The following is a 14,626-nucleotide window of genomic DNA, read 5'->3' on the forward strand; positions in this document are numbered from 1 at the left end:
TACCAACTGAGCCACTAGGGAATATGCCGACCCCAAAAAATAAAAATTGTAGAGGTCCAGCTTTCACACAAAAAGCCCCATCTTGGGAAGGTCAGAAGGTCTAAAGCTATCAGGCTTCTGCTAAGAATATGTGTACTGTGTACAGAGTGTCTTATTTCATGGCTAATTCACACTGAAAACAGTTTTGACCAGTTGAGGAAATGCCACTGTCAGTCCTTTCGTCACTCATTGAGCAAGTACTGGTGGAGACTCACCACATGCCATGCACTATGCTAGGTATAGGAACATAGAGACGAACATGCTCGTGCAGTCAAAGAGAACACAAGACAGAGACATGAAAATAAACAGCAAGAATAACGATATGACCTGGAAACTGCTCTAATGGAAATACGTCCACTGTACAAGACGAGTGAAAGGAAATCTGTCTGGGGTATTCAGGGACGACCCCATTGACAAGTTAATTCTTAATGTGACTTGTAGGATGAGCAAGGGTTTGCCAGATGGAACAGTGGGGAGGGCATCCCAGGGAATGGGAACATGTATAAAGCCGTGGCTAACATGTGCAGCAACATGAATGGATCTAGAGATTATTGTACTAAACCAGGAAGAGACAAATACACCACATGATATCACTTATATGTGGAGCCTAGACTACAACAGAAATGAACATATCTATGAAACAGAAACAGACTCACAGGTATAGAGAACAGACTTGTGGCTGCCAAGGAGGCTGGGGGTGGAGGAGGGATGGCTTGGGAGTCTGGGTTAGCAGAGGCAAACTATTATATGATGGACAAACAGCAAAGTCCTACTGTATAGCATATTCAGTGTCCTGTGATAAACCATAAGGGAAAATATGAAATAGAATATATATATGTGTAACTGCCACTTTTGCTATACAGCAGAAATTAACAAACACTGTAAATCAACTGTACGTCAATAAAATTAAAAATAACAACAAAGAAAACACAGAATGAATGAAATAGAGAAATTGTCCAACTCTTTGCGATGCCATGGACTGTAGCCCGCCAGGCTTCCCTGTCCATGGAATCCTCCAGGCAAGAATACTGGAGTGGGTTGCCGTTACCTTCTTCAGGGGATCTTCCCAACCCAGGGATCAAACCCAGGTCTCCTGCATTGCAGGAGAGTTCTTTACCACTAAGCCACCTGGGAAGCCTAATAGGTATTTGTTTTTTTGAGTTGAATGAGATAAACGCATGAGTAAATGAAAAATGGGTGCAGATGTGGACACCTGGATTCATATATTTTGTGGGGATTTGGATATCTGGGCCTGAAGGTTAGGAGACCTTGGAATTGACGGTGTAGATTTTGGACTTGCTGGAGTAGATAGGATTATCGAGAGAGGTGCATACAAAGTAAGCTGAGAAGAGAGCTAAAGACAGAACAGCTGACATAATTGCTGTACTTGGCACATTTTGGAATTCATTGGTGGCCCTTAGCAAGAGCAGCTTCAGTGACGTGACAGGGGTGAAAGCCAGTTCATACGGTTGAGGAATGAATGGGAAATAAGTAAAGATAGACAATGATTTCTACATGTTCAAGAAACTTGGTCATGAAGATGAAGGAAAGCGGTCCATAACTGGGCTGGATTGCACTGTTAAGTGTCGGGAGCCGCTGGGATGCGCCCAATCCTCGACAAGGTCATGGGACGACAGAGGAACCTGCAAGGCCGTTCTTTCCCTCGGGGTTGTCCTGGGGACAAGGTCACGGGACGAGAAAGAACTTGCAAGGCAGCTCTTCCCCTCGGGGGTGTCCCGGGGGCCCGATATGTCCCTTTCCTCTTTCTGTCTTACTGTTGTTGAGCTTTCTATTAATTTTTGGAAATGTAATATATAGTAATAAGGCCTCCCTGGAAAAGTCCAAGCCTATTTAGAAATGCTCATGATTGCTCTGGCTCAGGACACGACCATAAACATCAAGTCAAAAAGGAAAAGGCCACAGGCATAGTTTGGCTGCTTGCTTAAAAGATTATAATGTTCTAGAATAGAATAGAGTAGAGGCATTTAGATTTAGAAGTAGATGTACTGCTTCAGTTTACTTGCTCCTTGGTTGACAGGGTTTTCATTATTGCTATTTCCTTGCTGCTATTTGTCCATTGTTTCCCTTCCTTTAAACAACATGGAATATTATGGGTATTTTTGTAGCGTTAGGAAATGGGGTCCATAGGATTTCAACAGAAGATTTATATTAACCAGCTTCACTGCCATCACCTCACTGTTAATAGAGGTGTTTTGCTGCTTTAGAGGTGCTTTGCTGCTTCATAGTTAATCATTGCAGACTGAGGTTTTGTGGTTTCAGGTAAAGAAAATTATCAAGGTTTTCACATGGTACTATTCTCAGAAATGTTAACCATGTTTTTGTAGCCCTTCCCATGTATTGTTTTATTGTCCAAAGAATTCATACTATACCTGAAATTTGTGGAATATTGTTTTTGTTAGAATGAAAATGTTAGGCCATTGAGGCAAGAAGACTAATGTATGGGACATTCAAGAAAAAAAACCCTGTAATGGGAAATGTTCCAGATGAATGCACAGGGGAAAAACATGGGGAAGGAAAATATTGACAGAAGCATGAAACCAACATCTGATGTAATATGCGGTGACTTAAGGGGGAGGTAATGTTCATTCTATAAAAACTGAGCTGTCCTAAAAATAAAAAAGCTTTTTCTTCCACGCAACCTTCTGTGTGTGTCTGTCTCCTTCCTCGCCGACACCACTCATCCCTTGGGTACTCCTAGACCCACTGGGGCTGGACTCCAGCAGTTAAGGCAGGTTCTATTATTGTTTTTAAAAAGAGGAGTGTCTCACATAAAGGGACATTCTACAAAATAACTGCCCCATGCACTTTAAAAATGTCACTGTCATAAAACACAAAGAAAGACTGAAGTGTTGTTCCAGATTAAAGGGGATAAGAGAGTCAGGAGAATTGAATGCTATGCAGGACCTTTTGCTGGGAAGGACATCACTGGAACAAGTGGCAAAATTGAATAAGGTCCATAGATCATATAATAGTATTGTATTATTGTTAACATCCTGGTTTTGATAACTTTATTGTGATTATGTAAGAGATGTCATTTTTAGAAAGTGCCTATTTTAGTATTTAGAGGTAAAGGAACATCATGTCTGCAACTTACTGTCAAATGGTCCAGAAAAAAGCTCACACACATACACACACACACAAATGTCACAGCAGTCAGGAATTTTTTGGTATTATTCTTAAAATCGAGAACTCTGGGGTATTTTTGTAAGAATTCTTACATTCTTTTCTATGTCTGGAGTTATGTCAAAATAAAAGTGAAAGAGAGAAAGAGAAAGAGAGAGAGAGAGAGGAGGGTCCTTTCATGGGCAGCCTTGACTGAGATAAGGCTCATCACTGTACTTGTTTTCTTCTGCAGGGACCAGCTCCAAGGTTACCCCCAAATTGCTTGTGTTCCCTTCCTGACCATGAGTGCCAAGAAGGATGAGCCCCACAAACACCATCAGTACAGTGACCACCAAATACTTTACATTCTGTTAAAATACTACCCAAGAAAGATTTTCACGGGAGCAGGTCTTGGCTCCAGGAGACCTTTATATACTTACTTGTGTATGACGACATCTTTCTGCTGCCCTACTCGGTAGATTCGGTCACAAGCTTGATCTTCGAGCGATGGGTTCCTGTGAGAAGACAGGTTGGGCTCAGGGGCACTGACATCCTCGACAAGGGGCGGGCAGATCCCATGGCCAAATCCAGCCTGCGGTCTGTCTCTGTGTGGCTCTTGAGTTTGAAACAGTTGTTACATTTTTAAAGATTTGTTAAAAAAAAACAAAAAACCAAACCAAAAATCCACAAAGAAAGAATACGTGACAGAGACCTATGTATCTGCAAAGCCTGAAATATTTATAGAAAAAGTTGGCAGGTCTCTGTTCTAGTCTATGTGGGGCTTGGAGACTCCCAGATGTCTTCCTGCCCTCTCATGAGAAACTGGGCTCAGATTTGCCTCCAATAGGAACTCTTAGCACCACCATCAGTTGAACCTATAGGTAACAGAGGTTAAAGTGATGCTCAGATCCAATCACTAACTAGCTGGATGACTCTAGGCAAGTTATCTAACCATAGCCTAAAAGGCTTGGGAATGGGAGGACTGGCAAATGATCATTAATGCCTTTATCTTAAGATTTTTTTTTAATGTGGACCAGTTTTAAAGTCTATAATGAACTTACTACAATACTGTCTGCCTTATGTTTTGGTTTTTCAGCCGTAAGGCTTATGGGATCTTAGCTCCCCAACCAGGATTGAACCCACACCCCCTGCAATGGAAGACAAAGTCTTTTTAACTACTGGACCATGAGGAAAGTCCCCTCTAATACCGTTTTCAACTTTTAACTTTCTATGACTCAAATAAGGAGACTGAATTTGTTTCCTTCTTTCTAGATTCTCCTTTTCAACTCCAAACTAGTTTCTCATCTTACCTCTTTAAAATCTTGAATAACATTTCTCCAGTTCAGAAGCCAGCATGATTCTAATTCTGCTTTCCTCATGTATGGGGGTGGGAGGGGTCCCAAAGTAAGACCTAACCACATTCTCCAGGAAGATAACAACAGGTGGGCCTGTCTGTGCCCATCTGGGCTGCCTGGAGAACAAACGACAATCCCTGGCAACGGTGCCTGGTGTGGCAATCCCTAACTGGCATCACTGAAAAATCAAAACTGGGACAGATTATGATACTTTTTCCTTGCAACGCATGAATCATTTGCTTCGTATCTAGGAAGGACGCTGCTATACTCCTGGTGTTGACACTATGAGCAGTGAGTCCAAGGCTGTGCCTTAAGTGTGTATCTAACATAATTAGAAAATTTCTTTCCCTTTCCCTTTAGGAGTAATGGTTTTCCTTCTTTGCCAATGTTGAGATTTCCTTGGACGTCAATAAGTATGTCTGAAATACGGTGTTTTGAAGAGATAAAACTCTTTGCTGAGTGAAGTAGCTCTTAGCCATGAGAAAAAGCCTTATTCCCAGTTTCCATGGAAACAGACATTAGGTTAACAATAAAGTGAACAGACTATTTTATATAGTCATTTGAATCCTTCCTTGCTCAGGAATACAGGGCCATCAACTCAGCCTACACCACTTTGATCTGTATCTATACACATGTATGCACAGAGGCAGCTCCACAATACGAAAGGAACACACTCGTTATAAGAAGTCAGGTTTTACTGCCCCTCTGGTCTCCCTGCAATGCAGGGACAACTCAAGAAAAATCCATAATTGTTACCAGTGCATGTCCAGAAGAAAAAGATGGTTTCCTCCAGTCAGGTTTAGACCGACACCTCCAGCCAAGAGAGAAATTAGCATAACCTTCAAAAGGAAGCACACCGTTCACTTTACACAGATTCGGTCTCATAAACCATCTCTCCTCCTGTCACAGGTTCAATACCAAGATCAATACAAATAAGCAACATGTTCTTATCAAATTTCCTTCTGCAGTCATAAAGGCATTGTTTCGAAACTTTGAGATGCTATTTCCCCTGCCTCACCTTGGAGAAGATTCTCATTTAACCTTTTTTGGGTGAGTCAATCTCAAGACATTAATTGTGTGCCTGCCAAATATGTGAATACTACCATTTAGAGTACTGGGGCTGGTCAGTTCAATACACTTTCCATCAACCAGATACTGTCTATTCCACCAGTCCCCCACCACTGCCATGACTCTCCTGCCTATCACTCAACTGTTGTTTGGTTGCTCAGTTATGTCTGACACTTTGTGACCCCCGTGGACTGTAGCCCACCAGGCTCCTCTGTCCATGGGATGTCCCAGGCAAGAATACTGGAGTGGGTAGCCATTCCCTTCTCCAAGGGATCTTTCCAACCCAGGGATCGACCCCAACTCTCCCCCTTGGCAGGCAGACTCTTTACCACTGAGCCACGAGCAAAGCCCTAAATTCCCATCATCCATAATTAGATGTCTCTGAGAGGACAGTGAAAAATTGGCTTAAAACTCAACATTCAGAAACCTAAGATCATGGCATCTGGTCCCATCACTTCACAGGAAATAGATGGAAACAGTGAGAGACTTTATTTTGGGGGGCTCCAAAATCACTGCTGATGGTGACTGCAGCCATGAAATTAAAAGACGCTTGTTCCTTGGAAGAAAAGCTATGACCAACCTAGACAGCAGATTAAAAAGCAGAGACGTTACTTTGCCAACAAAGGTCCGTCTAGTCAAAGCTATGGTTTTTCCAGTAGTCATGTATAGATATGAGAGTTGGACTATAAAGAAAACTGAGCACCAAAGAATTGATACTTTTGAGCTGTGGTGTTAAGAGAAGACTCTTGAGAGTCCCTTGGACTGCAAGGAGATCCAACCAGCCCATCCTAAAGGAAACCAGTCCTGAATATTCATTGGAAGGACTGATGCTGAAGCTGAAACTTCAATACTTTGGCCACCTGACGCAAAGAACTGACTCATTTGAAAAGACTCTGATGCTGGGAAAGATTGAAGGCGGGAGGAGAAGGGGATGACAGAGGATGAGATGGTTGGATGGCATCACTGCTCAATGGACAAGAGTTTGGGTAAACTCCAGGAGTTGGTGATGTACAGGGAGGCCTGGCGTGCTACAGTCCGTGGGGTCGCAGAGTCGGACATGACTGAGCAACTGAACTGAACTGACTGTTCTCCCACTTCCCTCCATCTTTCCTCATATCAAGATCCCACCCACCCATCCTTCCAGGCTTGCCTTTTCCATAAAGAGTTTCTTGATCCTAACCAGTTCTGTCCTTACTCTTTTTAACCTTTATATTTTATTCTCTTAGAGTATTTTCACACTTTGATACATACCCCTGATAAATGTCAAAGGAATCAAAAATATCTGGAGGGATCAAAGCTATGAATATTTTTCAATTGAGCTATGTTAAAATTGTCTGTGTAATCGGGAACAATCTGCTGTTAATTACAGAACTCAGCTGTGATCAGCTCGTACCTGAGGGCCCCTGGTGCTGTTAAATGCCTCTACCAAGTCCATTCTCTGTTTGGGGTTGACAGAGCCATCGATGGTGGCATAAGTAAATCCACATCTCTTAAGATGCAAGGCTATAACCTTCAGCATGCTGGTCCACTGAGAGACAATGACACTGGAAGAAAGGAGAAAACAGAAATAAACTCATGAAATAAACTCATCTGCAGGGCTTTAACACCTGCTATCCATATGATTCAGTTATCAAATGTGGAAGAAGGAAAGCCTTCTGATACCTAAGGGTACACACTTAGGTGACATAAGATTATAATGCTTCCAGTTATTTCTATATCCAGTCTGCTACTTATCTTGTGCAAAATGAAGTCAGAACAAAGTGGTGGTGAAACTAAAGTGACGGCTGCAGCCTCCGATTATCTGGGGACCTAATTCTCATCTAAAGGTCTGTCCTCCTGCAGAAAAGGAGGACAGGCCCTTCCCCTTGCCAGTCAGAACCATAAGCCTCTAGGGTTTCTCTGTTCCCTCCATGCTGTGCTTTAATTAGAGTTTTAGATCAAAATCTTTCTGATCTACAAATGCAGTGAGTAACACAGAGTAAAGTAAAACAAACAAAGACTGAACCTCCTGCATCCCCTGCCTCTAGCTCAGGAACATGTCCAGCACTGCCGGGGCTCCCGGTCTGACCACACCCCTCTCCCTCCACTTCCCTCTGTTATTCTCTGGCTTTGTTTAAGATGCTTCTTCTGTGCTCTTAAATGCTTCTTCAGATGCTCAGCTTACTTAGATCCTCCAGGCATTGCCTTTGCAACCAGTGTCAGAAATATTTTTATTAGAAATCACAGGGAATTTGTGCCGTAACCTCAGTACTTTCTGCTGAGTGTGACTCAAGGACCTTGATATAAAAAGCTAAGATTTATAACCATCCACAATATCCAATTTTCTTGCATAGTTACAAGCAACATTTGGATCATGAAATAACACATTTACCTCTTTTGGGACCCTGAATTTCTTCGGACTGCCTCCAATTCTGCCAACAGGGATGAAATCTGGGAAAAGGTTGAATTAACATAAGTAGGTTTAAGCAAATTTGCTTTTCTCCATTTTCTCTGGCCTGAATGAAAGAATCAGTCTCCCCCAGGGCCTCTCGGCTTTAGGTGTGACTCCTCTCTGGTTCCTTCTCCTCTCTGCAGCCAGAGGACTATTTCCAAAATGCCAGTTTCTTATTTGCTTTCGCTGGCTGAAGACCCTCCAGTGGCCTCCCACAGAGAAGAAAGCCCAAGCTCCTTACCATGACCTCCCAGATTCTCACTTCCTCTCATGTCTCCAGCCTTACCCCTCACCACACCCAAATGATGCTTGGGTGAAACCAACACTCCCTCCACTGAGCTATGCTTTGTCTCATCTCTGTCCATTCCGTTCCCTCTGCTTAGAACAGCCTTGGGTGCCAGCTTAATGTCATTTCTTGGAGGTCCTCCCCAATCCAAGGTGCCCACTGACCATGTGCTACTATACACCTTTTCTTTCTATTATCATGGTCTTTTCAAAAATTATATAATAATTGCTTATTAGTTATCTCTTGATTTCAAGGCCAGAGATGCTCCAAGGAGGTAGAGCTGGCATGTGTCCGGTTCATCGGCACCCTGAGCACGGTCCCCCAGCACGCTGCGGGACCACAGAAGATACTACCCTAATATTTGCAGAAGGAGAAAGTAAAAGAGCCTGACCCGGTCTGAGGCCTGCTGCAAACAGTGTTGAAGAACAGAACCTTTCCAGACTGAGGAACACTTGCTCAAGCTTTGTGACAAGCTCCCTGGCTATTTATCCAAACTGCTCAGGGCACAATCAAGTCAATGAAGGACCAGACAGTAAGAACACATGGGCAGGACTTCAAAGAGTGACTGAGTTCATTCTTCCTGACTGCTAAGGTGAGTGACCTTTCTAAAGGTTCTAAGAGGCCTAGAGTTCATCTCCAGAGTGGTAGAGGAGGAAGAGCATTGGACTAGGAACCAGGAGATGAAGAGTTCCTACTTTGCGATCACGGGGCAAGCTCACTCTGAAACTCCTAGGGGAGAGTTCAGCTTCCTCATGGGTGAAAGGAGCTGAGCCAGAGCAATGGAGATGCGCTTAGCTCTTCCCCTCTATGCTGTCGTGACATTAGTGATAACCTGTAGAGGCTCCCACGAGGCTGCATTCCAATCTGAACAAACACTCTCATGACTGGGCAGGAAGATGGTCACAGGACTGTACTATTTTGAATCAGTAGGAATTTAAAAAGCACATACATGAAGTGCCTGGTGTTCTGACAGCTTGAGGTTATAGAAAGTTCTTGTATTGCCACGTGAAAAACCTAGCCATAGGTATTTTGAAGAAAAAAAAAAATGCAGTGGGAGAGCAGGATTTATGGTCTGTGAGCTGTAGACTAATTCTAATAACATTCTGTATGAGTTTAGGTTTGTGCTATCAAACAAACTCCCTTCCTTAACGTGAAACCACCTTAAAAGGTTTGAACTATGATTAATGGGCTCACATTAAGAAGGCTTGTGAATCATTAACTGAGTATCAGACAAGTTGTGAGGAACACAAATTATTAGGAATGTGAGGTTTCAACCCATCTGCTAACTGAGGGTTGCCAGGGCCTGAAACCTGCCCACATAGGGTGCCCTTTGCATGTTCCCACCAGTTACTGATGGTGAAGACCTATGTAAATATTTTTAGAACTCTAATTAAAAGTAACTCTTAGGTAACACCATTCCCTTGGCAGTGACCTCCTTCCTAGTTACATATTTTAAAAACTTTGAAACAAGTCTGAGGAAGCCTCAGAAAGCAGCAGAGAGAGAAACCAGCCACGCAGGGCAAGCGAGACAATGGGCAGGTGCCAAGTGAGCCAGTGGAGGGGCAGGCCTGAGTCACACACACCCCAGGCTTCTTCTGAGGGAACCCCTCAGTTCTTAAATCACTCTCGTGGGAGTTCAGTTCAGTCGCTCAGTCATGACTGACTCTTTGCGACCCCATGGACTGCAGCACACCAGGCCTCCCTGTCTATCACCAACTCCCCGAGTTTACTCAAACTCAAGTCCATTGAGTCGGTGATGCCATCCAACCATCTCATCCTCTGTCATCCCCTTCTCCTCCCGCCTTCAATCATTCCCAGCATTAGGGTCTTTTCAAATGAGCCAGCTCTTCGCATTAGGTGGCCAAAGTATTGGAGTTTCAGCTTCAACATCAGTCCTTCCAATGAATATTCAGGACTAATTTCCTTTAGGATGGACTGGTTGGATCTCCTTGTAGTCCAAGGGACTCTCAAGAGTTTTCTCCAATACCACGGTTCAAAAGCATTTCAGTATCCTATCTTTTTGCCTTTTCATACTGTTCATGGGGTTCTCAAGGCAAGAATACTGAAGTGGTTTGCCATTCCCTTCTCCAGCTTCTGTGGGAATAGAGTGACTAATGAGGACAGAAGGCTGGTAACAATCAAACCTGGCAGATTGAAGCTTCTCAACAAAGGAAAGCAACTGGCGCTCAGACGTAAGACATTGTCTTAAGGCCCAGGTCTTTGTGGCTTTCCGAAAACAAACTGCTCACTCGCCCAGGCCCTGTCCCCAGTGTAAACCTGACAGACTCTTTCCCCAGGAATCCATGCCGGAAATCTGCCTTGATGTGAGAGGTGGGCCCAAGCCACTCTCTGAAAGCCCACTTCAGTTCTATTCGTGAAATGAAACCAGAATTCAGAACTAGAGGGAGAATCTGACCAGCTAACATCTAGTAGCTCCAGCTCTGCCATCAAACGGCTGGACCCACTTGGACAAACATCGTGCTCTCAAGGAAATATGTGAGGAGTTGAAGTCTTTCTACTAGAATGGAGGTGATCATACTACCTTGGTGCTCTCTCTCTTGTCATCAAAAAGCTCCACCTTGAAGCATTTGCCATTAAGGGAAACGGAGGCAGACGGCTCTGAGTCGTGAAATTCGGACAAGGTCAAGGCACTGAGCTGCTCCTCCAGGGAGAGGGCCAGACCTTCACTCTTCAGCTCCGACGGATCCAGGGCCTGATCGGAATCAGACAGGGGACACAGCAAATGGGCGGCTGAGGCAGCAAGCCACTGGACTTGCCAAAGTGCTGACTGTTTAACACTGCACGTGGCAAAATGTTTTGTAATTTACCATCAGTACCCCCTTGAGTAAACCCAGATTAAAATGAAGTCTTACAAGTTTTTCTCACCAGATCAAAAATAAACCAAAGTGGAACTTTTTAGAAAATTGCCAGATAGACTACAAGATTATTCTATTTGCCCCAGCTGGAACAATAGAGTTAATTAAGCTATTGATAATCAAGACATAATTTACAGTACTACCAAAAAAAAAAGACGCATTACTTCAATGCCTCAAAAAAATAATACATTTCAATAAAAACTTTTTAAATAAAAAATTTTTCAAGTACTAAGTAGTTTTTTTTTCTGTTCATAAAAATGATATGTGCTTATTACAGAAAACCTGGAAAAGTTCAGAAGAGTATAAAGAAAAGAATCATTGATAACCAAGGAGAAAATAATATAAATTCTAACTGCCAAGGAGGAAAAAAAGTAACACATTTCTCTTTTTTTCATTGAAGTATAGTTAATTTACAAAGTTCTGTTAGTTTTGAGCATACAGCAAAGTACTTCAATTTTATATCCATATATATTCCTTTTCAGGTTCTTTTCCATTATAGGACACTACAAGATTTAGTTGAGTTTAGTTTAGTTTAGTTTAGTTCCCTGTGCTATACAGTAGGTCCTTGTTGTTACCTATTCAATATATAGTAGTACATATATGTTAACCCCAAACTCCTAATTTATTCCTCCCCCCAGCCAGCCCTCTGCTATCCCCTTTGGTAACATTGTTTGTTTTCTATGTCTGTGAGACTATTTCTGTTTTATAAATAAGTTCATCCATATCATCTTTTTTGGATTGCAGTTGTCTTTCTCTTACTTACTTAGTATGACATACTCTCTAGGTCCAACCATGTTGCTGCAAATGGAATTATTTCATTCTTTTTTCTGACTAATATTTCACTGTATGTATGTATGCATGCATATGTGTGCATATGTATACATATCACATCTTTTTTATCCATTATTCTGTTGATGGACATTTAGGCTGCCTCTATACCTTGGCTACTGTAAATAGTGTTGCTATGAACACTGGGGTGCATGAACCTTTTTGAAATAGTTTTCTCTGGCATGTGCCCAGGAGTGCGACTGCTGGATGGTGTGGTAACTCTATTTTTAGCTTTTTAAGGAACCTCCATGCTATTTTCCATAGTGGCCGCACCCACTTACATTCTCACCAACAGGGTAGAATGGTTCCTTTCTCTCCACACCATCTCCAGCATTATTTGTAGACTTTTTAATGATAGCCATTCTGATCAGTGTAAGGCGGTGCCTCACTGTGGTTTTGATTTGCATTTCTCAAATAATTAGCAATATTGAGCATCTTTCAATGTATCTGTTGCTCATCTGTATGTCTTCTTTGAAGAAATGTCTATGTGAATCTTCTGCCCATGTTTTGATTGGGTTGTTTGGCTTTTTGATATTAGCTGTATGAGTTGTTTGTGTATTTTGGAAAGTAATCCCTAGTCAGTGGCATTGTTTGCAAACATTTTCTCGCAATCCATAGGTTGTCTTTTCATTTTGTTTACGGTTTCTTTTGCTTTGCAAAACCTTTTAAGTTTAATCAGGTCCCATTTGTTTATTTTTGCTCTTATTTCCATTACTCTAGAGAACAAATCCAAAAACATATTGCTGAAATTTATGTCTGAGTGTTCTGCCTGTAACATATTCTTCTTAATTATGAATGTGTCTCTACCCATTGTAGAGACAACTTTTCCAATTGTATAAATACTTGAGTTTTCATAACTAGACTTATTAGCTTTATGACATCCTAAAATACCAAAGTATTCACAAATGGTTTCCTTTTTAATGATGTAGTACTATTTTCTATTCTAAAATAAAGCTTTTTTTTAAAATAAAAACTGTTCTCAACATCATGGGAATTATCTCAAGATCACTAATGATTAAAATATAGTAAAATACGCAGTCCCATCTTTGCTGCCCCACCAAAAGACAAAACACCCTCGAATCCCATCTTGCTTGACCCGGCAGACCGGAGCCCCGGCGCAGGAGACGGAGGGGACCCCCCCGCGGCCCGCGGGACCCACACAGGCGCTGTGCTCACCGACTTCAGCAGAGAGAGGTGGCAGCAACACTGGCGGAGCCGCAGCAGCTGGGACAGGATGTGGGCGGTGCTGGAGGTCGCCCAGCTGGCTGCCGCGGAGGGCCCAGGCCCGTGGGACCCAAACTCCTGGGCCACTTCCAAGAAGGAAACCAGACACGGGAAAGAGCACAGTGTTTAAAACAGAAACATGGGGGAGACCCGTGAACTAAATGAGGAGATTTGAAACCTGCTTTGATCTGAGCTTCAATAACACAGTTCTAACTCACTTCTCTGCTAATGAAGAAAAACGAAATACTCATTTTCTCTACAGACCTACTGTATTTGCATTTTAATAAAACAGATTTCAGAAATAACTAAAAACAAGTTTACATCACCAGGTCTGGTGCTTGCAGATTATATTTTACTTTAGTTTGAGGTTCCAAGCTAAGGTCAAGTCTCCGCTATCAAGAATTCACGACCCCCATTTCTGTAAGTTTACCAAATCTGCACCCACATTTTCATAACTCTGTATTTACAAGTGTCTCACTGCTCACCTCTATTGAATGGATTGTCAGGGCTTCTTCCAGATTGGTTGCTCCCACTTTCATGTCTTTTTAGATAGTACTGCAGAGCCAACCTGCCTCAGATCAAGAAACAAAATGCACATATAGTGGTCACTAAGACCAACAGGTTTACCATGGTCACTGCTTAACTGTGATAGTGGTAGGACCTTGAAGAATTATAAAAGTGGACTTCTTGGACCTCCCTGGTGGTCCAGTCGTTAAGGATCCACCTGCCAATGTAGGGGACCTGGGTTCAATCCCTGCTCTGGGAAGATCCCACATGCAGGGGGGCCACTAAGCCTGTGTGTCACAGCTACTGAGCCTGCATGCTTTAGCCCGTGAGCCTATGCTCTGCAACAAGAGACGCCCCCGAAATGAGAAGCCAGTGCACCACCAGGAAGAGCAGCTCCCGCCTGCTCCAACTACAGAAAGCCTACGTTCAACAACAAAGACCCACCACAGCCAAAAATAAATAAATTAATTTTTAAAAAAGTGGAAAAGTGAAAAAAAAAAAAAGTGGAAAAGTGGACTTGTTAAATGAAGGCAGGCTCACAGCACGCACTGGCCAAAGGTAATAAAAATAATTAAAAGCTATACCATTTAAAAATGATTAATAAATACTAACAAACTTATTGATACTATAAAATATTAGTATTACATTATATATCAATTTAATATTAAATATGTAACAGTAATATATTATTAATTAGTTAAGATTAATATTAAAATGTTTATTAATAAATATAAGATCTACAAAGAGGAAAAAACTTAATTACTTTGGAAGGTTTGATGAACAGCTTCTTAAAAGGTCTGGTGAGAGGCTGGATAACAGGTCAAAGGTCAAAGAGATGTACTAGGTTGGCCAATACTTTCCTAATACAGCCCCACAGCGACCAGAAAGA

General features: G+C 42.3%; 1 protein-coding gene across 2 annotated transcripts in view; it reads right to left on the bottom strand.

Moving 5' to 3' along the window:
• The window catches only part of TTF2 (transcription termination factor 2), a 49,148-nt gene that overhangs the window by 1,111 nt on the left and 33,411 nt on the right, over nucleotides 1–14,626 (bottom strand). The window contains exons 16-22 of one of the 2 annotated variants that reach the window (XM_043877452.1): nucleotides 13,716–13,798; nucleotides 13,183–13,316; nucleotides 10,845–11,015; nucleotides 7,957–8,015; nucleotides 6,979–7,129; nucleotides 5,274–5,356; nucleotides 3,603–3,677 (exon numbers count right to left, since the gene is read on the bottom strand). In XM_043877452.1, coding sequence (XP_043733387.1) covers nucleotides 3,603–3,677; nucleotides 5,274–5,356; nucleotides 6,979–7,129; nucleotides 7,957–8,015; nucleotides 10,845–11,015; nucleotides 13,183–13,316; nucleotides 13,716–13,798 — 756 coding nt within the window. Of the gene's footprint in view, nucleotides 1–3,602; nucleotides 3,778–5,273; nucleotides 5,357–6,978; nucleotides 7,130–7,956; nucleotides 8,016–10,844; nucleotides 11,016–13,182; nucleotides 13,317–13,715; nucleotides 13,799–14,626 lie in introns of those variants that run through there. The other variant, XM_043877453.1, reaches the window with a different exon arrangement.

The sequence above is a fragment of the Cervus elaphus genome, chromosome 20 (genome assembly GCF_910594005.1).
Source record: "Cervus elaphus chromosome 20, mCerEla1.1, whole genome shotgun sequence".
NCBI lineage: Eukaryota > Metazoa > Chordata > Mammalia > Artiodactyla > Cervidae > Cervus > Cervus elaphus.